Raw genomic sequence first — 25,902 nt, forward strand, 5'->3', positions numbered from 1 at the left:
ATGGCATCACCAACTCAATGGACATGAGTTTGACTGGACTCCGGGAGTTGGTTATGGACAGGGAGGCCTGGTGTGCTGCAGTCCATGGGGTTGCAACGAGTCAGACACGACTGAGCGACTGAACTGAACTGAACTGAAAGTCAACAGAGTTTTAGATATCCAAGAAGAGATATCTAATGGGAAGTTTTCATACAATTCAGTAGCTCTCAGGTTCTCCTTCGGTTCGCAAGAGATTTGAGAAGTCAATGGCAACCCACTCCAGTATTCTTGTAAGGAAAATCCCATGGACGGAGGAGCCTGGTAGGCTGCAGTCCATGGGGTCGCAAAGAGTCGAACATGACTGAGCGACTTCACTTTCACCTTTCACTTTCATGCATTGGAGAAGGAAATGGCAACCCACTCCAGTGTTCTTGCCTGGAGAATCCCAGGGACAGGGGAGCCTGGTGGGCTGCCATCTATGGGGTCGCACAGAGTTGGACACGACTGAAGCGATTTAGCAGCAGCAGCATTTTTAAAAATTGGAAACTGAGTTCCCCGAGATACATACTTGGGAGAAAGTGCAGAATGGGAAGAGATGAAGATCCTAGAACCCAGCTTCGAGGAATATCAACGTTTTAAGACCTGGAGATAGAGCTAACAACAGAGACTGAATAAAGCTAAGCAAAAGACCCAAACGAGAGTGAGGCTTTTGTTGAGGCTGAGAAACAAGCATTTCCAAAGGGAGGGACGAGTCAGCAAGTGTCCAGCGATACAAGGTCAAGAAAAACGAAAACTAGGCATTAGTTTTGGTGACACATTGTAAATTGGTGATCTTTGCGAGAGGGTTAGAGAATGATAAAGGCAGAGCCATTGTATGTGAAGTAGAAGTAGAAAATGGACCCCACTCTTTAAAGAAGTTTGATTATGAAGACATTAGCAGAGGAAGAACAGTGCTGGAGAAGGGTTATTTTAAGTAGAAGAGAACTTGCGGAAGTTTAAATGCCGACAGTTAGGAGCTGGAACAGGCAGAAGAAAAGGTAAAATAGGCTGGGTAGAAAGAAAGCCATTGTACCGCTGGACAGATTCTCTTGGACTACTGATCCATCTAAATGATTAGACGTTCAGAATTCGGCGGTTTGAGTAGCTTCGGGCTTTACGTCAAAGGTTTTTTCTACACTAAATTCTTTCCTCTTCCGCCTCCTCTCCGGTTTGGCTTGTCCTCTCAGTCTACTCCCCGTCCCCGCCTCCTTGCCTGGTCCCAGCCACGCCTTGCAATGAAAAATACCGCCTTCTCTATGAATTCTTCCGGGTCGCCAGGCAGGGCCACGCCCAGCCTCAATCCGGCCCGCCCCACAACTGGATCGCGCTTCCCGGAAAAACGCATGCGCAAAAGGCTATAGCGGCGTCCTAGAGGAGGCACACTCTAAACCTTGCGCAGGCGCTTTAGGTCGTGGTCGCGATGAGAGTTCTTGTGGGTGAGGGAGGGCCGGAAGGGGGTGGGGGCGGGAGGGGGCAGGTTTGTAAAAAGAAGATAGAGCCAGAAATTGAGGGCTTAGGAGACTGTTTCTAAGAGAGGGCAGCGTCTCGTGCACAGGCTATGTGGCCTTTGCCTCCAAGCCCTAGGGGCCGAATCTCCCTAAACCCTGTGATGTGTGTCTAACCCTGCACGCATCGCGGGGAGGGGGCAAGAAGGAGGAGAGAAGGCTGAAGTCAGATGGGAGGGCACCAGAGAAGGGGGCCACATGCGAGGACGGAAAGCCCCCCCGTCCCGCCCCGGGAGGATAAACACCTTGCATTTTCTGATCAGGTGGTGGGACGGGCTTCATTGGGACAGCCCTAACCCAGCTGCTGAAGGCCAGGGGCCACGAAGTGACGTTGATCTCCCGAAAGCCAGGGCCAGATCGGATCACGTGGGTATGTCCATATTCTGGAGGCATGGAAAGAAGGCTTAGTTGGGTGGCGCCAAGCGAGGCCTCGAGGCCACTGTGTGCTTTCTCCCACAGGATGAGCTCACGACGTCGGGGTTGCCCTGCTGCGATGCTGCAGTCAACCTAGCGGGAGAGAACATCCTCAACCCTCTCCGCAGGTCAGCCGGGCCCTGAAGCTGACATTCTTCAGAGCAGAGGGCCGATTCTGATGGGAACCTGTGAGCTGTGGAGATTGGGGCTGGCAGATAGACAACTCAACCCATATTCCGAACTGCTCCGTTCCCCCACCCTGTCTCCTCCACACCCACTTGCCCTTCTTCCCACTCAGTCAGTGGACCTTACTCCCCATTCAGGATGCCCCAAGCACCTGTGCCTTTTCCCTCTACAGGAGAGATGGACTGTTTTTCTATGCAGCAATGAGGGTTTTACTAGGAGTGGATATAGATGGGCTCCAGGGAAAGAGGGAAGGAAGGGTATGTGCATGTATTTAGTGGTATTTTATTCCCCCTGTTTCTCCTATGACTGAGCATGCGTGCACTCATGTTTCTCCTGCAGGTGGAATGCAGCCTTTCAAAAAGAAGTTCGCAGCAGCCGCCTGGAGACCACCCAAACACTGGCTAGAGCCATAGCCAAGGCCCCACAACCCCCCCAGGCCTGGGTCTTAGTCACAGGTGTAGGTATGCCCCGCACATCACCAGCCCTTAGACTAGCCAGGGAAAGGAGGGAGTACAGTGAGGGGTAGCTCAGGCTCCAGAGTGCTGGTCTTTTCTAGGCACAGGAACTACCTAGTCCCTCATTCCACACATATTTCTCCTGACTTTTGTGTACTTTCACTGAGAAATGGGGACCTCAGAGAAAGTGAGAGGAGTGGCACTACTCCCAGTGCCTGAGAAAGCCCTGCCTACTCCCAGGTCCCTTATTTCTCATAGCACAGAGCTTTAGGAACAGAATTGTCAGTTTTTGTATTTTGCCTTTGGGACCAAATTATGTGTGTGTGTGTGTGTGTGTGTGTGTGTGTGTGTGTGTGTGTGTGTGTGTGTGTGTGTGTGTGTACACACACACGTTTAGTCGCTCAGTTGTGTCCCATTCTTTGTAACCCCACAGACTGTAGCCTGCCAGGTTCCTGTGTGTGTGTGTGTGTGTATACACACACACGTTTAGTCGCTCAGTTGTGTCCCATTCTTTGTAACCCCACAGACTGTAGCCTGCCAGGTTCCTCTATCCGTGGGATTCTCCAGGCAAAAATACTGGAGTGGCCATTCCCTCCTCCAGGGCATCATCCCAATCCAGGGATTGAACCCAGGTCTCTTGCATTACAGGCAGATTCTTTACCACTGAGCCACCGGGGTAGATATATATATCTACACACACACACATATACTATATACACTACACATCCCTATACACTAGTCAGTATTCCAAGTGCTTTGCACATATTCCATATAACCCTCACAAGAAACCTATGTGATAGGTATTATTCCTAAAGATGTAAAAATTCTGCACAGAGAAGTGATGTAATTTGCCTAAAGTGACAGAATTAATAATTTTGCAGCTGAGATTAAAACTCATGCAGCCTGGCGCCGAAGTCTTTGTTCTTAGCTTCTGCACTCTAGCAGTCTCAGCTTAGCCCTCTAATGAAAGATGACTCCAAGGCAGGAACAGGTCAGCTCATGGAGAAGTTGTAGGGGAAAATATCCTTGGCCCTCACTACCCATGGAGAGATTCCCAAGGTGCCAAGGAGGGTGAGGTAAGGGGAGCCTTGACTGCAAAGGGCCAGATGGGACAAAGGACACCCAGGGCAAACCAGTGCTGTTCCACCGGCAGCTTACTACCAGCCCAGCCAGACTGCGGAGTACGACGAGGACAGCCCAGGAGGGGATTTCGACTTTTTTTCCAACCTCGTAACCAAATGGGAAGCTGCAGCCAGGCTTCCTGGAGATTCTACACGCCAAGTAGTGGTGCGCTCTGGTGAGAACAAGGGGCCTGGGTATCAGATGGGGTTGGAATGTCTTCTCTGGACCAGGATGGGGTGGGGATAAGGGAAGCTGAGCTCACAGGAGATGCCACCACTTCTGGCTGACCTGCAGGTGGGAGGACAGGACATCCCAAAGACAGCCACAGCCCTCACCTGCCACAGAGCAGAGTCAGTATAGGTAAAGGGTGAAGGGAAAGCGGAGAGGAACAGTGGGGGTGCCTGGAGGTTGAGGGCCCTCCCTGTACCATGTTTCTTGCCTGCTCTAGGGGTTGTGCTGGGCCGTGGAGGCGGTGCCATTGGTCATATGCTGTTGCCTTTCCGCCTGGGCCTGGGGGGCCCCATTGGTTCAGGCCACCAGTTCTTCCCCTGGATTCACATCAGAGACTTGGCAGGAATCCTGGCCCATGCCCTTGAAACAAGACACGTACGGGGGATCCTGAACGGAGTGGCTCCCGCCTCCTCCACTACCAATGCTGAGTTTGCCCGGGCCTTGGGCGCAGCCCTGGGCCGCCCAGCCTTCATCCCTCTCCCCAGTGCCGTGGTACAAGCTGTCTTTGGGCAAGAACGTGCTGTCATGCTGCTGGAGGGCCAGAAGGTGGTCCCACGGCGGACACTGGCTGCTGGCTACAAGTATTCTTTCCCAGAGCTGGGGGCCGCCTTGAAGGAAGTCATAGCCTAAATGGGGAGGCTCAAGGCAGGACCTGAGGCCTGTTCCTCAGCAGGGGCTTGCTGGTGAGAGACTGCATAAGGTCAGGTTCTCCTCTACTTGAGACTGAAAACCATCTGGTTCTTAAGCCCTCTTTCTTGCTCACTGTCCCATTGCCCCACCTTATTTTATTGAGAGATTTCCGCTATTTCAGGGTTACAATCGCATCAAGTTGGGACCTTAACTTCTTCAACTCCTCCTAGATAAATATCTAAGTTTGGTCTCCTTCTGTGTCCTGTTCTCGCCCCATTTCTCCTTCTTGGTATTCAGAGAATGTTTTGCAGTTTAGGCAATAAAGACAAATTAACTGACTAGCTTCAGCTCATCTCTTTGTTCTAGATTCTCCTGAAATTTATTTCAAGGAATGTCATCCAAGATGACCCTTTCCTTTACATGGAGTTTTGAAAATGGTAACAGGCAATATCTCCCTTCTTGGTCCCTTGACTGCCAGAAGAGCTGGCAACAAATTTGAGGCACAAGGTTATAACAAAGGTAGAGGCGAGAGACAAGAGGAACAGTGATCCATTTCCAGTGGGCTCTGTGGTCACCCTGCATACTTACTTGTTCACACAATGCTATTAGGATACCAGCAGAGGAAGAAACAAGGCCAAAGTCTAGGACAGCCTCTGGTCTGTCACTGGACAGCAGTGAATTGATAAAACAATCACACACTGGCCTGTTCATCAAGCTGCAGCAGGGCAAAGCTGTGCGAAGCTTAGGACTGTCGGTAGCTAAGGACCTGCTTCTCTTCTCAGGCCACTTCAGTCAACCCGAGTCCCTAGCACAAAAGGGCAGACGTTACCTCAAGCCCACCGCACATCCACCTGCATTAGAAGTGAAAGGTACAAGGAACCTATCCAAAACTTCAAACTCGAACATTTCAGGGGAAAAAAAATCCCAAGTATTCATCGAGGACCATCTCCCTCTATCAACCCTGATTTCTGCCAGTTTGACTAGAAGTAATTTCCCTAGCTCCCAATTCAGACCATGTTAACCAATTTCTTTTCTTCTGAGGGGACTGTGGGTTGTCTTTGAATCACTGTCACTGCCCCAAATAGTCTCTCCCCAATACGACTGACCCCAGCCCTGCTCAGTGTGGTGTACCTCACCCATGGTGGGGGGGTGGTGGCAACACTGGGACCCAAGGACCTCCTCCATCATTCAGCTCCACATGCTAGTTGCTGATATGAGGATCTCAGGTGATTTCAACTCCCTGTATCACTCAGGCAGCAGAAGTCAGAGCCTAAAAAGAGGGGCCTTGTCCAGGGACTTGCTGCAGGGCTCAGACAGCAGTGAACCCAGAGGCACCTGTCCTACTTCTTTATCTGGTCTTGGACTCTAGGGAGTTGCCTGGCTCTGTACTGTTCCTGAGGGAATGACTGGCCTCAAAGGTAGAAGTAATGGAAGCATATTTAGGGCTGCACTAAAGGAAGGACTGACTAGTACTGTCTATGGATGAATGTGCTGCCTCGGAGGTCGTAAATTCCCTGGCACAGGAGGACTTCAAGCAGATACAGGACAATGACATATAGGAACCAAGGTGGACAAAGTCCTGAGGTGACAGCAATTGGTCCGACTCTGATTCTTCCATTTTCGTTTTCCAGATTAGTTCCTCTAGGTACAACCTCTATAAACCCTTCCCATCCACATACACGCACACAGAGAGCAGAAGTGGGATTCACTTTATGCGACATATCTGTTCTGTAGAGAAAATGCTAGGGTCAGGTCACATGATCGTTGTCCTCACAGAACATGGTTTCATCGGTGTGGTGACTGCTCAGCGCTCGAGCAAGTGCGTTAACCAGAGACTGGGACTATCCGACACATTCGTTCATCTGTAAACAAACACCTGGATGCAACAGGAGAGCTGCCATTGAGAGGAACAAACCCTGAGAGTTTACTGGTAATGCAGTCACCCTAATTACCTGTTCTGTAAATGTGGATTCGGGGGGAGGGTTGCCCAAAAGGGACGCAGCCATTACAGGGCACATTATACTGAGGATGCAGTGTTAAAATCCAGGCCACAGGCCCTGGGGACAGAGGACCCTCAGCTCTCTGAAACTGAGGTTCTGGTTAAGAAGCCTGTGCAACCACAGACAGACACACCTGAGACTTGGTCCAAGTACCTTTCGTCCAAAGAGTTTTCCTCCACGTTCTCATCTCTCTTCCCAACAGGCGTTTTTACCCCTGACTTGTAGGCAGAAGTAAAGACCAAGATCAATCAAGGTCACAGGCAGGCACAGCTGAGACCAGAAGCCAAGTCTCCCTCTGCCTTCTCCACCAGCTCCCTGCTGCCCCACTGTGACCCAGACCCCGGAACACTAGCCTTTCCAGGGGCCAGCATTCACTTTGGTGCGCCCAGGAGCCCAGCCAGGCCTGGGAAGCGTCCCTGTCCTCTGGCCTTCAGAGCAGCAGCCTCGAGGAGGAAAGGCTTAGCTTCCCCGCCATCTGTTCTCCATTCCCCTCCCACCTACCCTAGCCTCCACCCCCAGCTCGGCACGGAGGAGGGGCCAGCAGCCCCAATCTCCGGAACCCACCCCTTGCAGCAGCCCCACTCCCTACGGAGACCCTGCGAAAGGCAAGGTTGAGAAGTTAAGGCTGAGAAGAACCTCCTGAGAGCTGGTCGAGGTCCTGACTCAAGATGAGATCAGGTCACATCATGGACCTGTCCGCAAAGTGCTCCACACAAGAGCATTCCTCACATACGAATGCTCTTCCTCAGAACTTCCCTGACACAAAGCACCAACTCGGGGGGAGACTGGGGCAGGGTGTGAGCAGCAGAGGGACCCTCACAGGATGAGCTGAACTGGGTAAGACTGGAGCTGAGCGGGGGGCAGCCACTCAGACAGGTGAGGCTCAAAAGTTGAGACTAAGCAGGGCCTCAGAGAGCTGGTTGATGTCCCGGCAGTACGGCTCACGCTGCAGGATGAAGTCCACCTTGTGATCCTGGCCCCAAAACACCTCCAGCAGTTGGCGCCGGAGCCGCTCTGTCTCCCGCGTCTTCCGAATGCCACTATTGCCTTTTTCCTCTTCTTTTCTCCCCTGCTGCTGATTACTGTGTTCTGTGACGCCCCTGGCAGAATGCTGAGGCTTAGAAGACCCCGGTGCCCTGGGAAGAAGCAGAACAGAATGAGCATCCTAGAGTGAGTGAGCCTGAAGTTCTAGAAACTGACCACCGAGGGGCAGTATCAACCCACTTCTGAAGGGAAGATGGACCCGGATGGTGAATCTAGCTTTAGCCTAGTAATTACTTTCTGTCCAGCAGAGGGCGTACTCAATGCAACCAGCTATGAGCAAAAGGAACCATTTACCAAATAACTGCGTCCAACACACTGAGGGAAAACAGGAAGTAGGAGCTTCCTTCCCAGCCTGAAGGGTCTGCGTCAGGATTCCTTGGGCCAGAGCCCAGGCAACCTGAACTACTATAGAATAAAGCTGGCCTGGACTGAGTCATTTTTCACCCAACTCTCCAGGCCTGCTAGGCCCCTGCAGAGCAAAAGCAGGGCTGCCTAGGAGTGCGGGGCATTACCTGACCGGTTTCTTCAGGAACTCATCCAGGGTGGGGCCGTTTCGCCCCAGGGGGTCATCCGGCACCATGAAGAGGTTTCCCACAAAGGTGAAGGGCAGCAGGCTGGATGGGCACAGAGAATGTGTGGTCACAGAGGGGCCCTTGCCCACTGCCTGGACAGCTAAGACCAACACCATCAGAAGCTGCCGGCTACCATCCTTCGCAAAGCAGTGTCAGCCCCTTCCCAGAGTCCTCACCCGGTGGCAGAGCAGAGCTGGTTTTAGAGAAAGGTCTGAGTCTGTGCCCTGTTCTCAGGGGAGGGCTCCCTCACCGCTCTCTGATGATTGCCATCCACTTCTCAGACTCCTCTGCCAGGTCCCGGAACTGGTCATTGGAGACAATGATCCCATCGGTCTCTTCAGCCAGCTTCACCATGAACCTGTCTCGAAAACCACAGCAGCCATATTGGGATTCTCCAAGGTCCCAACCCCAGAGTGCGTTATCGACTCCCGTGACGCACTTCTAGTGATGGAGATCTGGCCCCTCACCTTGAACCAGCCACCAGATGACTGACTGGATATAGGCGCCATGGGTTAGAAAGGAAACAAAGATGAACCCTTTCATAGTCTCCCAAGAGCAACCCCTCCAGTTACCACAACCCTCCACAACACTTTGTGTCTTGTCAGTATGAGACAGAAAGACCTGGCTCTGGCTGTCTTCTTCCCCACTGCCCCTTGAATCAGTCACAGATCCCTCATGTGCCTCCCCTGAAAGCTCTTCCACTCTGCTTCCTTCATTTCCAGTCCTGCCATTACCACCTGAGCTACTTGGACAATGCAACTGAGTTACTACTGCATAGCCTCCTGATAAGGGGGTCTCCTGCCCCCAGCCATTTACCACCCTCCAGCCTCTCCTCCCCTAAGAGAACATGCTCTTCCCCTACACAAAAGTCTTCCAAACTTGCCCTTTATCTACCAAATGTTTCCACATCCCAGGCTTGGCAGCTAAGCCTAGCAACCAGCTCCAAGCCACTCTTACTGCCTTATCTCTCCCCATCCTCCCTAATGCACTCATAGCTCCTGCCAAAATTCAATGATCAGATTTCACCCTGTTCTTCAAACATGCCCTGCGCTGTCTGACTTTCATGTTTCTCAAACTGTTCCCTTTATTCCCTCCATCTGGAAGGAAACCAGACCTCACTGATGAGAGGAATCACAAGGGGAACATCAAAAAAACAGATGCCTGGGCCCCATTTTAATACTGATTCCACAGGACTGGGGTAGAACTCATGAAATGAGTCCTTAACAGGTTTAGAAACCAAGAGATCCAAAGAATCCGATATCCTTGTCAATCAACAAAAACTCTCAAATCCTTCCCTTCCCACAAGACCCCAGCCAGAAGGGAGATCCCTTTCCTCTCAGTTCTGTAGCGTTTGATTTACAGTTTCTTTGGGCTTTTTGAAGTCACGAATCCAGTCTTCCCTGATTCCTGCCTCTTTCGGCAGGCCCGACACCTAGTACCACACAGGCAGTCAGTATCTGAAAAACAGTGTGGTATAGCCTTGGTCGTTCAATCATGTCCAACTCTTTGTGACCCCATGGACTGTAGCCCGCCACACTCCTCTGTCAAGGGGATTCTCCCATCAAGAATACTAGAGTGGGTAGCCATTCTCTTCTCCAGGGGATCTTCCTGACCCAGGAATGGAACTCGGGTCTCCTGCATTTCAGGCGGATTCTTTACTGTCTGAGCCACCAGGGAAGCCCTAGTGTGGTATAGAGGGGATTCAGTATGACATGTCTGGTTCTGAGCTTCTGTCTGAGAAATAAAGAGATGACATTATAAATATATATGGTATCATATAATATACAAAAGGTATTTTCAAATTAAGGATAATTGTACTATTATCACATTAGACTGTATGTTGTTCCACAGTATTCAGTAGGTCTGTGCTACATGCCACTGTGTTTTTCACTGTAACTAGGCAAAATGCAAAATTTACATTGTACCTCCGCCTATCAGGACCTACACAACTGTACAGACACGTGCCTTCAAAATTTATTACAAGTGACAACCTTCAGTTTTAATTCTGTGTCAATGCTGGCATGTAAAGAAGGTTCTGTATTTCGGATACCTGTGAAATCGAGGCATAAAACAGAATTGCATTGGGAGAACATGAATTGTCTTTTTTGTAGAATACCATTTACCAGTTAAGGAGTAAAAGCTAAGTATTTGAAAAAACAAAATATATAACCAGTACAGCTTGAGAACTGTTTTTTTAATTTAAAACTAAGAATCCTAAGAATAAAGAACTTATCACTGTCATTTTTTCAAATTGGTTAGTTAGCTTTTAAAATCCACCCATGGGACTTCCCTGGTGGTCCAGTGGTTAAGAATACACCTTCCAATGCAGGGAATGAGGATTCAGTCCCTGGTTGGGGGAACTAAGACCCCACAGGGAGGAAATGTGTCCTGTGTTCTTCAGTTAAACCATCTAGTAGCTTTAAGTTTTCGGTGTTCCTTTGCTACGTCATAGCCTTTGCCAAGAGAATTAACTACTCTGACCCTGTCTCCATTTCTGTACAATGGAGATAAGACACGCTGCCACACTTGATTGAGTCTGTGAAAAACTAAAGAATATCACTGTTCTCCAGCAGAGCGCCCTGAGTGAGGCAAGCACATACCTTAGCTTCTTTTGACATTCACAAGGAGGATGAATGAATGGAAGAGGAACTTGAGACAAAGAGGTTAATCCACTAAGAGAATCCACAATGACTATGCAACTTGAGACTCAAATTCAGACCTTCAAATTCTAAGACCATTGATCTTTCACTATCTTTTTTTAAATACCATGTTTTGTACAGTCGTATTATGCATGGAATCCATTCTTTATCATTATTTGGATCATTTACTCTGGTTTTCCCAGAAGGTTGGAGAATTTCTCTATGTGTTTGGACATCTAGGTTGTAAGAGGCATTTGTCAGCTAGCTATTTGTATCACCGGCTTTTCCATGTTTCCATTAAACCAGTGTTTTCCAGATGGTAAGGCACTATTAATATAAATACGAAGCATCTTTTAGTTTGATAAGTGAAAAAGTGAAGGATGAAACAGAGTTGTCCACCATCCATCTCATCCTGTCTGCAGGGCACGTTTACCTCCCCAATCATAGGGGCACACGGAAAAGTGGCCCTTTTCCCACGACTCAAGTCTTACAGTGTGCAGGGGCCAGAACTTTTGTCTCCCCCTCAGTCTCCCACCAGGCTCCCTGAATGTCAAGTCTGTGGACAAGAGAGAAGCAAGTACCTGTCATCATAGGAGGAGATCCTCTTGCCATCCAAGACCCGGGAGGGTGTGAGGGAGAGCAGGCTGAGGGAATACAGCTTGTGCAGAAAGTGACCCTCTAGAGAAACAGAGGAGCACAATGGGGTTATCCCTGAGGTGAACGTGGGGCCCATCCCTAGACACAAGATACCAGGCCCAACTCACCTCTGACCTTGGAGTCCTTACTGAAACGCCACTGAGGCACAAAGACAGTTATGTCACGGTGGCCTCGGTCCCAGAAGTACTGCACAGCAATGGCGATGCCCCGGCTGGAGAAGTAGTGCTGGAGGCCATGCCTGTAGTGGGAAGGGGTCAGCACTCAAGGGCCCTAGAGTGGAGGCCTGGCCGTCTGGCTGAACTGCCCTCCACTTGCCACATGTCCCCAAGGTGAACACAACTGCCCATCTCTATCTCATCCCCCTCCCTGGGACCCTCAGCCCCACCAGGTACTCACACCATGGCCACATTGCTGCCATCGATGACAATATGGCGGAGGTCTGGCTTGCCCGGCACGTTAGCAAGGCACAGGGTGAAAGGGTCTTGGAGAGCCTCCTGGAAACGCTGTGTGCCAGTCACCAAGTTGCCCCCTCGGGTGCCTCGTTTCCATGGAGACCCCCGGCCTCGAGCCACAACCAGCTGCTTGTCTGCTCGGTCTCCCCTGTCCCCTCGGTCTCCACAGTGCCACGGGGGTTCAGGCGCAGGTGGGGGGCTGGGCACTCTTGGGGGTGAGGCTTCCCCATTATGGAGCCGCTGGAGGAGGGAGGCTCCCCGGAGCTGAGATGCCCTCTGATAGGGGCCCTGGGTCCCAGGAGGCTGGCCCTGGACCCCAAGCCTTCCTCTTTCCTGGGGCACTCCCTCCTTCCCCAGGGCCTTTCCTTTCGGAAGCCCTGCCTGCCCGGCCTCTCCTCCTCCCGACTGTGACCTGAAAGCCACTTGTCTCTCCCAGGCCTCTTCCCCAGGCCACTCCTTCCACCCCAAATCCATCTCCCTGGCACCACCCTGCTTTGTTCCCTCTTTCTCCAAGGCATGTCTCTCTCCCCTTGACTCTTGCCACCCTGTAGGTCCCGTGTCCAGAGACACTCCACCGTCACCCAGGGGAGTCCTGACTCCCTGCTGCTGAGCACCCAGCGGACCTGGGCCCCCCCACCCCCAGGACGGGAATGCTTGGGGCCCCTGCCCCCGGGACGCCTCCTGCACCAGGCTCAGCAGCTCCTCCTGGATGGCCTGGGGCAGCTGCAGCAGGGCCTCTGTGTGGGCATCCCCCCGGGCCTGCAGCAGGGCAGAGAACTCTCTCAGCACTCCAGCACACTGAGAGGCTCCAGGGGATGGCCCCAGACGAAAGTCCCAGCTCAGCCGCTCCACCAGCTCCTCCACTCGACTCTGGACCATGACGAAGGCCTCAGTCAGGCCACTGACCATCAGCGAGCCGGGCACTCCAGGCACCAAGTGGGCAGATGTGCTCCAAGTCAGGCAATCAAGGAAGAAGCCCTGGGCTCCCAGAAAGATGCAGTGCAGTTTGGGTGGGTAGTGGATTTCATTCTGTAGCTCCGGGCTACAGAGACCCTTCAGGTACTCCTGGGGAAAAAGGGAGGGAAGGGAGGTAGGAAGAAAAAGGGAGATTGCTGGAATCTGAAGTGGTCCAATAGCCCCTTCGGGCCCACTGCTGTCTCCTGAGCTCCAGGATGCCTGGGCAGAGAAATGGAGCCCTACAGATCCTGAAAAAGGTGGGGATTAAAAGAGGATGGAGAAACTCACTTCTTTCCCTTTTCAGTTGACAACCTGTGGCTGAATTTCCATTTAGAACTCAACTCTACTTAAGATATTGTTATAAGTAATTGGTTAAAAGGCTGTCTCTTCTCAACATTTGTGTGTGTATGTGTGTTGCATATTTCCATCATACTGCTCATTAACACTAACTTTTACAAGGCTCATGCATTATGCCTTACGTGCTTTATCTCATTCACAGTAAGTTCAGTGAGGTGGATGCTGTTATTATTCATACTTTAAAGATAAGGAAACTGAAACTAGGACTATAAGGCTAGTATTCAGTGGTGGTGTCTTACTGGAAGCCCTGACTAACTCCAGAGGAAGCAATGTGGCCTCCCAACACACAGTGAATTCCTTGGTGGGGCCTGCTTGCCCAACCAGATTATCTCTGTTCTCCCAAAGAGTACAAACTGATTTGACTTGAATCACTTATTTATAAACCCTGGCAGAACCTGGGTCATTACAGTATAAATGAAACCAAAACTCTGGGCAGAGAATGTGCAAGTTCTTCAAAGCTCAGGACCAGTGAGACAAGCAAGAAGTGAAGATCCTCCCCAGCCCCTCCTCTCTCCTGCCTCAACGGGGGAGGGAGTCATTGCTTCCCCGGAAGGGTCAAGGAGAGGCATTCACCTTGGCTCTGCTGGCGTTCTCTTTGGGGCCCTCCAGCTGCAGCCAGATGTGAGGGTTCTCAGGACAGTCCTTCGGAAGGACGCTCATCCCCACCCTGAAGATGCGCTCCACATGCGGCAGCTGCTCCCGCACCTTGTCCTCGGCCTCCGCAGACACCGCAAAGCGGTCAGGGGACGGGGAGCCGGCCCCCCAGGTAGGCATGGCTGCTTGGCCGCCCAACGCTGAAAAGAGGGGAAGCAGCTCAGAGCCTTGATGTCCCCTCAGCCCAAATCTTGGTCTCCTAGCCTAGCCAACTATCAACAGGTCGCACCTAGTTATCAAACCTGTAAACAACCCAAGAGGTAACCAGCACTTCAGTCCAGTTGGAATAGAGAGGGAATGTCAGATTATCTGGACACGGGGGCCTTCTCTCCGGAGACGAAGTCACGGATAAACAAGGCTGTCTATCTGGGATGGCCGTGTGGCCTTTGGAAAATGACGACCACAGCCCTGAGCAGGAACGGGGAGGAGGATCCAGCTGGGTCTGAAGGCCAGAAGGAGTGGACAGGTGACGGAAGAGTCCCTCTCCTCCAGGTCTCTGCAACCTCCGGGTCCAAGACGGCCTCTTAGAGATGAATCCTCACCGGGGCTTGAACTGGGGTCTCCTCTGGGGTCCCTCGTCGGCCATTTCCAAAGTTCTGGCCACTCCCACCCCTCCCCCTCCCTCTGCTGCCCCCCTCGGTCGCGCCACGCGCCCCACGCTGGGCCGAGGGGCCGAGTCGGGCCCCGCCCACAGCCGCTGGCGGCTGCCGCCCCCCGCTTGCGCTAGGCACTGCGACCTCTGGCTCCCGCAGCCCGGGCGCGGGGGAGAGCGCGCCTACCCGCCTCGCCGCCCGATGCGGCCTCGGTCCTGCCGGCGACGCTCGGTGCCCGCCGGCCCCAGCTTCGCCCGCGCCCCCGGCCCAGGGAAGAAGGGCGGGGGGCCCGAGTCGGGGCGGGCCTTTCCGATTCCTCACCCAACGGGGACCTCTCTTCCCCACATAACAAACAGTTTTTTGAGTCACTTCCTGGCGGGGGGCGGAGTCAGCTGGGCCCCTCCCGGGGCTGGGCCAGCACCGAGCCCCGAAGCGCGCCCCCGCCCCCGCCAGCCGCCAGCTGCTCCCCACCCCCGGCCCAAGCCCCGGCCGCGGCCCCGGCCCTGGCCCCAATCGGGGCCCCGCCCCCGGCCCGCCCACTCGCCCGCTCTGGCTCCAAGCCTGCCGGGTCAGGTCTCCTCGCTCCTCCCCGGAGTTTTCAGTCGCTCCCCGCGCAGTTGTTTCTCAGGAATGAGGAACCACTTCATGGAGAGATGGAGGTGAAGAGGGCTTTAAAGGGACTAATCCAGCCCCTTTGGATGACGATATAGAAGACCAAGAAAAGAAAAAGACTGGCCCAGGGTCACAGAATAGTGACACCCGTGACCCAAGCACTTTCCACCAAAACAGTTGTGGGGAAACCACAAGAACATTCCCTTTCTTCCAACAGTGGAAAAGATACTGCTAAGAGGGCTGCTGACTAGTGAAGGATTTTGAAGAGGGGAGGAGTGAAGAGGAAGGGAATGTCACAGATATGCACACACTCACACACACACACACACGTGCACTCACAATCTCACACAGACACCCATGTTCTCTGTGGTCCCAGTTCCAGCCTTCAGTGCTCTCCGGAGGGGGCTGCCCTGGGGTTCTGGTTGTAGCCCTCCTGTCTGGCTGTCTCATTTCTCCTTTCCCTCCCAAAGCCCAATTGCTGTCATTTTGTGCCCTGCCAAGGAGGAGGGAACTGCAGTGACAGCAGGAGTGAGAGGCAGGACAGAGTCGTGGGGCATGGAGAGGGATGAAGAGAGAGACGCCAAGACCAGGTGACCAGGAGTCCCAGAGAGAGAGCTGAGAAGCAGGTTGAGGGGTGGTGAGAGCCTGGGGGAGAGGTGGGAAGAACCAAGGAGCAGAAAGAGAAGGTTTGTGGGTCACAGAGCCACTCAGCCATGCTGGGAACAAAGCGACACTGGCCGCCAGGTCCCTCACTCAGCCTGGGGTTGCCTTTGGCCCTCACACTTCTGGCCCTGAGGGCTGGGTGGGCCCAGGAGGGGACAGAGCCAGTCCTCCTGGAAGGCGAGTGCCTGGTGGTCTGTGAGCCCGGCAGAGCTGCTGCAGGAGGGCCAGGGGGAGCAGCCCTGGGAGAGGCGCCCCCTGGAAGAGTGGCATTTGCTGCAGTCCGCAGCCACCACCACGAGCCAGCAGGGGAGATCAGCAATGGCACCAGTGGAGCCATCTACTTCGACCAGGTAATCCCCCTACCCTGCAAAGACCTGGAATCACTGTCCAAACCCACTCTGCTGCTAAGGAAATGGCCCTGCTGTGGGGCCCGCTGCCCGTCTCCTTACCCTTCACTCCCACCATACCTTCCTTCCCTTTCTCATCATTTCTTTTAAATCTGTCCATTCTTCCTGTTCGGTCTACTTGCCACCCCTTCTTTTCCTTACTCACTGCCCCTTCCCCCAGTGCCGTGGCTTCCCGGAGCCCCAGGCATCCCCGAGCCCCACTCAGCAGGGTCTGCCTCCCACAGGTCCTGGTGAACGAGGGAGGCGGCTTTGACCGCACCTCTGGCTCCTTCGTGGCCCCTGTACGGGGCGTCTACAGCTTCCGGTTCCATGTGGTGAAGGTGTACAACCGCCAAACTGTCCAGGTGACCTGAACCCTAGGCCCTGTCCCATCCCTAGCTCAGGAGGGGAAGGGAGGAGGGGAGCACAAGGGACTCCCAGGCAGACCTCCATTAACCTACATCCTGGAGGGCCAGGAGCAAGGGGGGAAAGGGCCTGCCTAGCAGAGATGGTGAAGGAGGCACAGAGTCCAATGCTGGCCACCTCTCAGTCATCCAGGAGGGTGCACTGAGCCCCAGGTTCCCAGGTTCCAGAGTGTTTCTCTGGGGCTGGAGAAAAGGAGGGAAGTGGGGTTCTTGGGACAAGGGCCAGGGAGAGGTGCTAACTGGATTCCCCTCCCCAGGTAAGCCTGATGCTGAACACATGGCCTGTCATCTCGGCCTTTGCCAACGATCCAGATGTGACCCGGGAGGCAGCCACCAGCTCTGTGCTACTGCCCCTGGACCCTGGAGACCGGGTATCTCTGCGCCTGCGTCGAGGGAACCTGCTGGGTGGCTGGAAATATTCAAGCTTCTCTGGCTTCCTCATTTTCCCACTCTGAGGACTCAAGCCTTTCAAGGATGGAAACCTAGCCCCTGACCTTTGCCCTCTGCCCTCTGCCCCAGAAGTAGTGTCTTTAAGGCAGGAGACAGATGCCCTCTGGCTGCATTTTTATTCCACTTGCTTGCATGGGACCCTGTGCCAGACATCCAAGGTGAAGAGTAGAGCTCTGGTGTCTCAGGACCTGCCCTTCTTACTCCACCCCCACAATTGCCCCCCAGCCTCCCACTGCATCTCCTGCCTGCAGTCCTCGGATCAGGGCAGGGTTTGGCAGGTAGGGAAACCTGTGCTACTTTGCAGACTCTGCTCTTTCTGTCCCCTACCCCCCCAACCCTGCTTCCTGCTCGGTGCTATTTGGGAACAGGTGGTTCAGGTGAGCCTGACAGGTCCCTACATGGGGCCAGATGGACCAGCCTCAGCATACCCAGCAGGCTCCTTCCTGTGAGGAGTGCCAGCATCACAGATCTCAGCCATTGCAGTCAGAAGCTGAGCCAGCACTGTGTGGGCCAAGGCAGGAGGGAGGCTCAGCCACTAGCAGAAGTGTAGGGAGGGCAGCAGAGCAGCTGAGAGCCCGTGACTGGTGCAGCAGGAAGGGGGCATGCACCCAGCCTGAACACAGTACACACTTTCCATGTACACTGGGGCAGTCAGCAGATGGTGATCCCAGGCATCTATTTGTGGCAAATCCCAGATGGACTCTGGCCCTCACCTCTCCACCCAAGACATGGGGTGTGTATGTTTGCTTTGGCTGAGAGCAGGTATACAGAGCTTCTTTTGGCAGCTGGAGATAGAGGTAGGTCACACGCAGGCCATAGTAGGTCTCCAGGCATGGAACACATCAGTGACTGTGGCTGCCTCCTAGAACTGCCCCGCCTTTATAGTCTGAAGTTCGATCACTTCATGCTCTGACCACCACCTCCTTCCTCCCAGCTCTCTCACTGACCTTCACTGTACCTATTTCACACATCCCACAACCTCTCTTCTTTCTCCTGATTTATGGCATCTTATCCTCCTTCTCAGACTTCCTGTTACCTTGGATTCCATGGTGCAACCCTTCAACCACTCTCCTGCAAGTATTATAAACTTTGTCTCACCTGTCTGTCCCATTGGCCCAGCATGGATGACTCTATCAGTAAAGTAATTAGAAAATAATGGTCAGTGAGATGCTATAGGATCACTAAAGAGAGAAGATGCTGTTACAGCTAGGTTCAGGGATTATAGGATACAAGGAGGTATGTTGCAGAGACAATAAATGTAAAATTGTATGTTAGAGTCAAATAAAAAAGGATTTGGTAGTGCTTGAGTTAAATAGGAAATACCAATGTGAATTTGTGGTTTTCAAAGAAAATTACTTTTTCAAACTTTATCACTAAAGTAGCATAAAAAAACATCAGGGAAAAATCTGATGTGCATTCTTAGCACCTGGATCTTTGCCTCAAATATTATTCACCTTTAAAGGGATTCAGGCTCCCTCAGAGCATAGTTCCATGTCATGAATAACTCTAGGCCTTGAACATATTGGTGAAGACAAAAAGCAAAGATTTTTTTTTAAATGTATAGGGTAGATCTACGAAGGCAAAGGAGCCAATTTTAATAGGCTTCTACAAATTGACCTTTGTGGAATTTGTGACAATTTGATAATCAAAAGGAAAATAATATAGTTAATTGGAACAAGGTGAATTTTTAAAATCCACAACTCTGTTGTGATTTTCAAAAAGGAAAAAAGCAACTATACAATGTGCAAAAATGGAGTTAATATATTGAGTGAAGAAGTATGACCATAATAGGATATTTTTAGTTAATTTTGATAAGTAGAAGAGTATAAATATAGCAGATATTATATTTATTAATAATGCACATTTATTTTTCTTATCTGCATAAGTAGGGATGGGTGGATCAAGAGAGCTCTGAGTAATTCCAGAAAAAATTGGAACTGCACCAAAAATGAAAGAGATTGATTGGTACCATCTGGGCATATATTACAACTAAGAAGGAAGAAATTCCAGCAGTGTGTTACATGATGATGAATTAGTCAAACATCCAAAAGATAACTGCTCACTGCTCAAACATGATCCATCATTTCTTGGGAAAGAAAGCCTCTATACTACCCTACTAATTATAATCAGATTACAGTAACAATAAAACCCAAAATAATACTGGCTTAAACAAAATGGTAGATTATTTCTGTCTCACATAGAAGAATATGCAAATAAAGAGTCCAGGAGTAGATGGCAGTTTTATGATCATCACAGCCCAGTTTCCTTTCTTGCTGTTCTATCACCTTTAGCATAGCACCTTCTGACCCAAGATGGCTCCTTGAGCTCCAGCCATTACATCAGCCTTACAGTCCCCAGGAAGGAGGAAGGAAGGACACACCCATTTCCTTTAAAAGAAGCTTTCTGAGAGGTACATCCAACAATTCTAATTGTATCTCATTGACTAGAATTTTGTCATATGTGTCCACATCAGGTAGGGATGGAAAGGCTCGAAAATAAGTCCTTATTCCAGGCAGCCATGTCCAGCTAAATGTCAGGAGTTATATAATAAGAAAGAAGGGGAGATTAGATATTGGGGAAAACAACAATATTGGGAGTATTGGGGGAGTTTGTAAAAATGTAAATGAGCTAAATAAATTTGTAAATGATGTCAGTAAAGTTATTGTATTAGTTTTCTATTGCCCTGTAACAACTACTACAAAGATAGTGTCTTAACACAACTTCGACTGATTTATTATCTCACAGTTTCTATAGGTCAGAAGTCCAGCAAAGCATGACTGGATTCTCTGCTCAGGGTTTCATTAGGTCATGTAGGTAGGGCTGCCATCTTTACTGAACTGAAAGAATCCATTCCCAAGCTCATTTAGAATTCAGTTCCTCATAGTTGTAGGATTGAGTTTCCTAGCCATCAATCTTTGGGCCAACAGGGTCAGGCCAAGTACTTCTCACAGTACTTCTCTGACCTACCCTTAGGTTATGTCTCTGACTTTAAAAATTCTGTAATTTTAATGGCTCATATGATTAGATTGGGCCCACACAGATAATCCAGGAAATCTCTCTATTTTAAGACCTTTAATTACATAGAAAATGTCCCTTTACCATTAAACACAGGAGGTTTGGGTGTGGACATCTTTGGGACATCTGCATGTTATAATTTAAAGATGAAATAATTTAAAGAGAAAGTATCCAGTTACAGTACACTAATTCGTGGGAAAAGTGTGGACTTGAAAAGTTCCAGTGATGTATAAGATAAACACTGGCTCATATTTTCATCATCTTAGAAGGTCAAGTAGTTCCCAGGTCCCAACCAAGAATTCATAATTAATTATAATAATTAATAATTTGATTAACAATTCAAAACATCATCTCACTGAGATAATAGTCTTCTATTGGATATCTAAATTCAATAATTGGTCTGAATTGAGATAATGTCCTCCTCTTGGGTTTACAAACCCATTTTTATAATGAGTGTAAGTGTAAAAAAGTTTATAATCCTTATAAGATACATGTGCTTTACCAAAATGTTTGAAGCATGTAGAGAAGCTGACATATTATAATGATGATTCTATTGAAATGTGTAGGAAGATTTAAATTTGCGATCAATGTTTAGATAATTTGATTTGCAGAATGTGTAGATTTTGACTTGTTATATAAATAGTGTTTAAATATATAGACAATTTTTGCATAAGTAGTTTTGTGAAGTAAATAAATTAGACAACAAATAAAGCACAGGTGGTGGCTAGTGTTCCTCTCCAGGCACAAAAATCTCCTAGGACTTTAAGGAACCTAAGAATAGAATCCAACTGTCCACCTTCTCTACACCCACGCTCTGGCAGCTGATTGCTACAAAGAAAAGTCCTGCTGAAGGATATGCTGTGGTTCTAAATCCATGATCTCTAGCTGCTCCTGGTCCTCTATCCTCCCAGCAGTTCTTCTGTGGTTTTCTTTGCCAGCTTCTTTTCTCATCCTCCCCAGAATCCAGCTGAAGACTTCTGTTCTCTCCTTAAACTTCTTACTCCTCCAACTCTGCCCCCACCGCCTGCAGCAGACTCTTCACTCTGCTTCACTGAGAAAGCAGAAACCCCAGGGGAGACCCTTCCACCAGCACATCCGGAAACTCACCGTCCTCCTCATCTCTCCTTCCTATCTGGCTCAGTAGAAGTCGTGTCCTTCTCTCTGTCAAGGCGACTATCTTCACCCACCAGTCGTGGATTCCGTTTCCTGCAAACATAGCCTTTTCTTTTCCTCTCCTCCCTCCTGTAGGTTCGATGTCTCCCTCCTCTCTCCCTCCTTCTGTTTAGCTGTTAAATAGACTCAAGTCTCTTAAATCTAAAACAGAAAAAGATGGATGTGGAAACAGTGGTAGACATGTAGTTACCCTCAGCTTTATATGCTAGTGAGCGTCACCTCTCCTTCTCTTTAGAGCCAGATATCTATGCGCACAGGTTGCTCACCCCTTAAGTCAACTGTGGCCTCTGCTGCGCTATCTGAACTGCCCTCAGCTGGCCACTCAGGACTCCTGCGTAACTAATGTCACTATCGTCTAGTCCTCTGTCGCTCAGGCTCTCCCTAACATTTGACCCTGTTGGCCACCCTCTCCTTCTAGAAGCACTCCCTGCCCCCACTTCCCTGACTGTACATGCTCTGGGCTCTCCCTCCAACTCTCTGCTGAGGCCTTTTTCAGGCTCCTGTACCCCAGCCCATCTCCTAAATGTCAGTTTCCCTCGAGGTTCTGTCTTAGGATTCCTTTTGTCCTGACACACTCTCAAAAGCACGAGTCTCCATCCGTGTGCTGACAACTTCCATATTTTTTTTATCTCCAGAAGTGAAGTGAAGTCGCTCAGTCGTGTCCGATTCTTTTCGACCCCATGGACTGTAGCCCACCAAGCTCCTCCATCCATGGAATTTTCTAGGCAAGAGTACTGGAGTGGGTTGCCATTTCCTTCTCCAATTTTATCTCCAGAACCTCCCTCCTAAATCTCAGACTTGTACATTGCCTGCTGCTGCTGCTGCTAAGTCGCTTCAGTCGTGTCCGACTCTGTGCGACCCCACAGATGGCAGCCCACCAGGCTCCCCCCGCCCCTGGGATTCTCCAGGCAAGAACACTGGAGTGGGTTGCCATTTCCTTCTCCAATGCATGAAAGTGAAAAGAGAAAGTGAAGTCACTCAGTCGTGTCCAACTCAGCGACCCCATGGACTGAAGCCTGCCAGGCTCCTCCATCCATGGGATTTTTGAGGCAAAAGAGTACTGGAGTGGGGTGCCATTGCCTTCTCCAGTACATTGCCTATCCCACCTCAAAGTAAACCTGCTAAAATTAGTCTTTCATCCCTAAATCTGTCTCCTCCTTTATTCTCTGTGTCTAAAAATAGGCCATGCCTATTGCCCCAAGGAAACACCAGCCACAATCCTGCCTCCCTCTCCCACGACCCCCATCCAGTCACTTACATCCATCAGTTCCATCCGTTGTTTCCCACCCATCCTGGCTCAAACTACTGATATCGCATATAGAGTTCTATGAAAGCTTCCTTACTGGCCCCTCGGCCTTTGGTGAGTCCGTTCTTCACACTGGAGTTGCCATAGTGATCTAGTTAAAAGAACTTCACTGCCTTAAAGCCCTTCAGGGGATTGTGGGGGAAGGGAGAGGGCCTAGGATTAAATTCATATTCCTTAATGAAATTTTTTTTAGGTCGTTTGCAATCCAGATACTGCAATCTCCTTTGATTCATTTTTCGCCATCTACAGGAGTGTAGAAACTTACAAAATAGCACCATTTATTAGCTGAGGGAAAATGGCACCCCTTACATGTTGGGGACATGTAGCTGGTGTATTAAATTAAGGATATGCAGATTATGATCTGCTAAATGAGGAGGCACAAGCCACCACATGGGATCAGCAAGTAACTCCCTAGGTTGCCCAGCTGGGGAAGTAAAAACCTGCAGTCGTTTTGATTGAAGGTACAGTACAATCCACAAAGGAAGTAAAATTAAAAGACTTATTACTTAGAGATCCCAGAAACCAGCAGCAGGGAAAGGGAGGCAATGAACAAGGGAAAGGGCAGTGCTCTGACCCAGTTCACACGTGAACAGGATAGCAAGAGCGTATTACGTATAAGGTGGTTGGGGTGCAGGTCACTAACTTTACACAGGTTCAACACTAGGTGGTCATTTTTAAAGGTGCCCCAGCAAAAGCAAGTGGTAATTTGGGGCAGGAATCCTAAATTCAAGTCCTTATCCAAATGTCCAGACTCTGGGTCATTATACTGTAAAATGCCTAAACAGCAACTCAAAATAGCTTTTTTTCTCATTATAGCTCAGAAATCAAGGGCATGACATTCAAGTCAAAATTGATCAGGGCCAAGAGAATTGTTCTTGGACCCAACTGAGGTAGACCAGCTCTGTTTTAGTTTGTAAATCGTCTTAATCTGGACCAAACTGAAATGGAGAAATCTTAATATACATTATACTAATGTATATTAATAGAATACATTAACAAAGATGGAGAAGCCATAGATTAGTGGGGAGAAAGTAACTCTTAACAACAAAGTGAATATACTTGTGTGAGAAACAGTGAACATTGTGGTGAAGGTGGTGGGCACTGGAGCCTCTCACTTAGTAGCTGCACATGACCTTCAGCAAATTATTCAACCTCCCCTTGCCTTATTATCTTCCTCTACAAAATAGAGGAAACATTGTATCTATCCCACAGGATTGGAAAGCACAGACCAAGTATCTAATATATGTAAGTTACTGTTACCATAGGAACTGAGAAACAAGTTAAAAATGATACATTCCCAAGGATTCTTGGACAATCTTTTTAAAGTGGGTAGGATTTTTGTATTGTTTTATTTGTATTATTTTTTACATATATATTTGTTTTATTTGTATTATTTTGTATTGTATTGTTTTTTGTATTGTAGCCATTTACCTGTTATAATGCTTCTTTCTTTCAGATGTGTTCACTTCCACCCAGAAACACAAGGATATCATAAACAGTCCCTAGGAAAACATGGTATAGCAAGGCTTAGGGGGTGCCCATCTCACCAGATAGTTATGTACTTAAAAAAATTTTTTTATTGGAGTTTAGTTGATTTACAAATTACTAATTTAGTAATTTAAGTACTTTTTAATGTGAGAATGAGATACAGTATAGAATGTTCTCTATTTTTTGTTTATATCTGGGGTTGTTTGATGACTTGGTAATTTCTCTGGTTGAGACTTGGGAAACTCAGCTGCCAGTGCCCCAAATGAGAAAAGGAAATAGTGATGGTATAAAGGAGAGAAGCAGTGACTAGTGGTCTGCAGTGCCCACAGTGCTCAACTGTGGAACAATCTTCTTTATTTGCCCCTCTAAAAACAGGGGGAATCTCAAATCAGATTCTTGTAAATTGCTCAACAGTGAAGAAGAGAAATCTCACCAACAGGAGGCTCCTAAGCCAATGTGTGTAAAATAGGAGTATTGCTTAAAGTTTTCTTGAATAGAAAGTAGTGATTTTGCCAAGCCCCTTCTGGATCAACTTCCTCTTAGGAGTTATGAACCTTTCACTTGCTGCCCCGTCCTAAGAGCACATGCGTTATTTTCAGTGAAGGGGGTCAGGGAAGACAAGACCTCTCTGGATCATGCATGAGTGGAGGCTTCAGGCTCCTGTGCTGTGGGCTCCTATGCCATGCTCCTTCCCTTACCACTCTGCACTGTATTTGCTTGTTGAAATGCCTCCCTCACCTGGCAGTGGGCCCCAAAGGGGCAGAGACCATGCCACTCCCATTACCTCCACCCACTCCACACTAGACAGGGCCTGGCACACAGTAGATGCTCTATAAATACTGAGTGACTGTGACTATGTGAGCCGGGGAGTTAGTTCTCAGGAAGGAGTTCTCAGAAGGGGAGTTCTCCTTCTGCTCCCGACCAGTGCTGAGTGGGCAAGTGAGAAGAGAAGCAAGAAGCAGACACCTGAAATGTGGAAGCTTGGCCAGGGTTAGGAAGGTCTCTGAGCCTGAGGGGCAGTAACAGCCAGCATTCTAGGACAGGAAGAAGAGAAATATGAGCTCTGTGTGATTGCCTTTGTCTGTTGTGGCCGCTGTAACAAAAACAATAGCAATTCAGTTTTCATAGCTCTGGAAGCTGGACACTCAAGATCAAGATGCTGGCAAATCAGGTGTCTAATAAGAGCCTAGTTCCTCACATGCAAATGACCATCTGCTCATTGTATCCTCAAGTGGTGGAGAGAGGAGCTCAAATTTCTCTCTCTTCTTATAAGGACACTAATCTCATCTTGGGGGCTCCACCCTCATTACCTTATCTAAACCTTATTACCTCCTCAAAGCCCCACACCCTAATACCATCCCACTAAGGGTTGAAATTTCAACTTATAAATCTGAGGGGACACAAACATGCAATCCATCCCAGTGATGAAGGCTTACTCCATACCCCACACCACAGGAGCCTCTTTGCATGGATTATTTCGTAAGATCCTTGCACTATCCATAATTTAGGAATTGTTACCCTGCACTAGACAGATGGGGAGACCAAGACTTCAGGAGAAGACCACATAGGTTGCAGCCATGGAGTCAGTATTCAAACCTAGTTCTATCGTGTTTCCGACACAGCCAAGTTGGTTCGGCATGGATGCCATTCTTACACCAGCCTTCATTCATCTTCATTCCCACCTGCTCAGTTGTGTTCGACTCTTTGTGACCCCATGGACTCCATCTGTGGAACTTTCCAGGCAAGAATACTGGAGTGGGTTGCCATTTCCTTCTCCAGGGGATCTTCTCCACCCAGGTCTCCTGCACTGCAAGTGGATTCTTTACCATCTGAGCCACCAGGAAGCCCATAATAGAGTCTAAAGTTAAAACGCACAAACAAAAACTCTGGACATTAGC

The 25,902-nt window shown here is 49.7% G+C and overlaps 3 protein-coding genes across 11 annotated transcripts; 2 read left to right on the forward strand and 1 right to left on the reverse strand.

Moving 5' to 3' along the window:
- Positions 1-1,380: 1,380 nt before the first annotated feature.
- Positions 1,381-4,900, forward strand: SDR39U1 (short chain dehydrogenase/reductase family 39U member 1). Of its 4 annotated transcripts, none has more exons than XM_081506379.1 (6): positions 1,381-1,454; positions 1,787-1,893; positions 1,983-2,065; positions 2,463-2,584; positions 3,732-3,875; positions 4,149-4,900. In XM_081506379.1, exons 1-6 carry the CDS (start codon positions 1,439-1,441, stop codon positions 4,559-4,561), a joined length of 885 nt encoding a protein of 294 aa, XP_081362505.1. In that variant the 5' UTR covers positions 1,381-1,438; the 3' UTR covers positions 4,562-4,900. The 4 variants fall into 4 exon arrangements, with proteins under 4 accessions (XP_081362505.1, XP_081362508.1, XP_081362506.1 ...); XM_081506382.1 differs by having other exon boundaries at positions 4,275-4,900; XM_081506380.1 differs by having other exon boundaries at positions 2,463-2,578.
- A 1,353-nt stretch (positions 4,901-6,253) lies between these two features.
- Positions 6,254-14,755, reverse strand: KHNYN (KH and NYN domain containing). 2 transcript variants are annotated; one of them, XM_081506365.1, is made up of 8 exons: positions 14,673-14,755; positions 13,813-14,033; positions 11,870-12,990; positions 11,581-11,711; positions 11,398-11,494; positions 8,428-8,535; positions 8,118-8,219; positions 6,254-7,697 (listed from the first exon to the last, which is right to left on the reverse strand). In XM_081506365.1, the coding sequence occupies exons 2-8, from the start codon at positions 14,011-14,013 to the stop codon at positions 7,445-7,447; spliced, it is 2,013 nt and encodes a 670-aa protein (XP_081362491.1). In that variant the 5' UTR covers positions 14,014-14,033; positions 14,673-14,755; the 3' UTR covers positions 6,254-7,444. The 2 variants fall into 2 exon arrangements, with proteins under 2 accessions (XP_081362491.1, XP_081362493.1); XM_081506367.1 differs by having other exon boundaries at positions 14,436-14,755.
- On the forward strand, positions 14,655-21,920 carry CBLN3 (cerebellin 3 precursor). 5 transcript variants are annotated; one of them, XM_081506371.1, is made up of 7 exons: positions 14,655-15,145; positions 15,569-15,688; positions 15,970-16,111; positions 16,393-16,512; positions 16,830-16,943; positions 18,047-18,095; positions 19,314-19,680. In XM_081506371.1, exons 1-7 carry the CDS (start codon positions 14,688-14,690, stop codon positions 19,316-19,318), a joined length of 1,008 nt encoding a protein of 335 aa, XP_081362497.1. In that variant the 5' UTR covers positions 14,655-14,687; the 3' UTR covers positions 19,319-19,680. The 5 variants fall into 5 exon arrangements, with proteins under 5 accessions (XP_081362497.1, XP_081362496.1, XP_081362498.1 ...); XM_081506370.1 differs by having other exon boundaries at positions 14,686-15,145; positions 18,912-19,680; XM_081506372.1 differs by lacking the exons at positions 16,830-16,943; positions 18,047-18,095; positions 19,314-19,680 and adding an exon at positions 21,846-21,920 and having other exon boundaries at positions 14,686-15,145.
- Positions 21,921-25,902: the final 3,982 nt, after the last annotated feature.

The sequence above is a fragment of the Giraffa tippelskirchi genome, chromosome 7, assembly GCF_054371585.1.
Source record: "Giraffa tippelskirchi isolate mGirTip1 chromosome 7, T2T-mGirTip1v1.2.pri, whole genome shotgun sequence".
NCBI lineage: Eukaryota > Metazoa > Chordata > Mammalia > Artiodactyla > Giraffidae > Giraffa > Giraffa tippelskirchi.

What these genes read in the sequence shown, in the direction of transcription:
- SDR39U1 (XM_081506379.1), top strand. An exon ending in GGCCAGATCGGATCACGTGG is followed by an intron (nt 1,894 to 1,982) that starts GTATGTCCATAT and finishes TTTCTCCCACAG; the next exon opens with GATGAGCTCACGACGTCGGG. An exon ending in ATCCTCAACCCTCTCCGCAG is followed by an intron (nt 2,066 to 2,462) that starts GTCAGCCGGGCC and finishes TTTCTCCTGCAG; the next exon opens with GTGGAATGCAGCCTTTCAAA.
- KHNYN (XM_081506365.1), bottom strand. Translation starts at nt 14,013, where the DNA reads ATGCCTACCTGGGGGGCCGGCTCCCCGTCCCCTGACCGCTTTGCGGTG. An exon ending in AGAACGCCAGCAGAGCCAAG is followed by an intron (nt 12,991 to 13,812) that starts GTGAATGCCTCT and finishes CTTTTTCCCCAG; the next exon opens with GAGTACCTGAAGGGTCTCTG. An exon ending in ATGGCAATCATCAGAGAGCG is followed by an intron (nt 8,220 to 8,427) that starts GTGAGGGAGCCC and finishes GTGCCCATCCAG; the next exon opens with CCTGCTGCCCTTCACCTTTG.
- CBLN3 (XM_081506370.1), top strand. Translation starts at nt 14,688, where the DNA reads ATGCGGCCTCGGTCCTGCCGGCGACGCTCGGTGCCCGCCGGCCCCAGC. An exon ending in GAGCCATCTACTTCGACCAG is followed by an intron (nt 16,112 to 16,392) that starts GTAATCCCCCTA and finishes TGCCTCCCACAG; the next exon opens with GTCCTGGTGAACGAGGGAGG. An exon ending in CCCTGGACCCTGGAGACCGG is followed by an intron (nt 16,944 to 18,046) that starts GTATCTCTGCGC and finishes CCTCCTTCTCAG; the next exon opens with ACTTCCTGTTACCTTGGATT.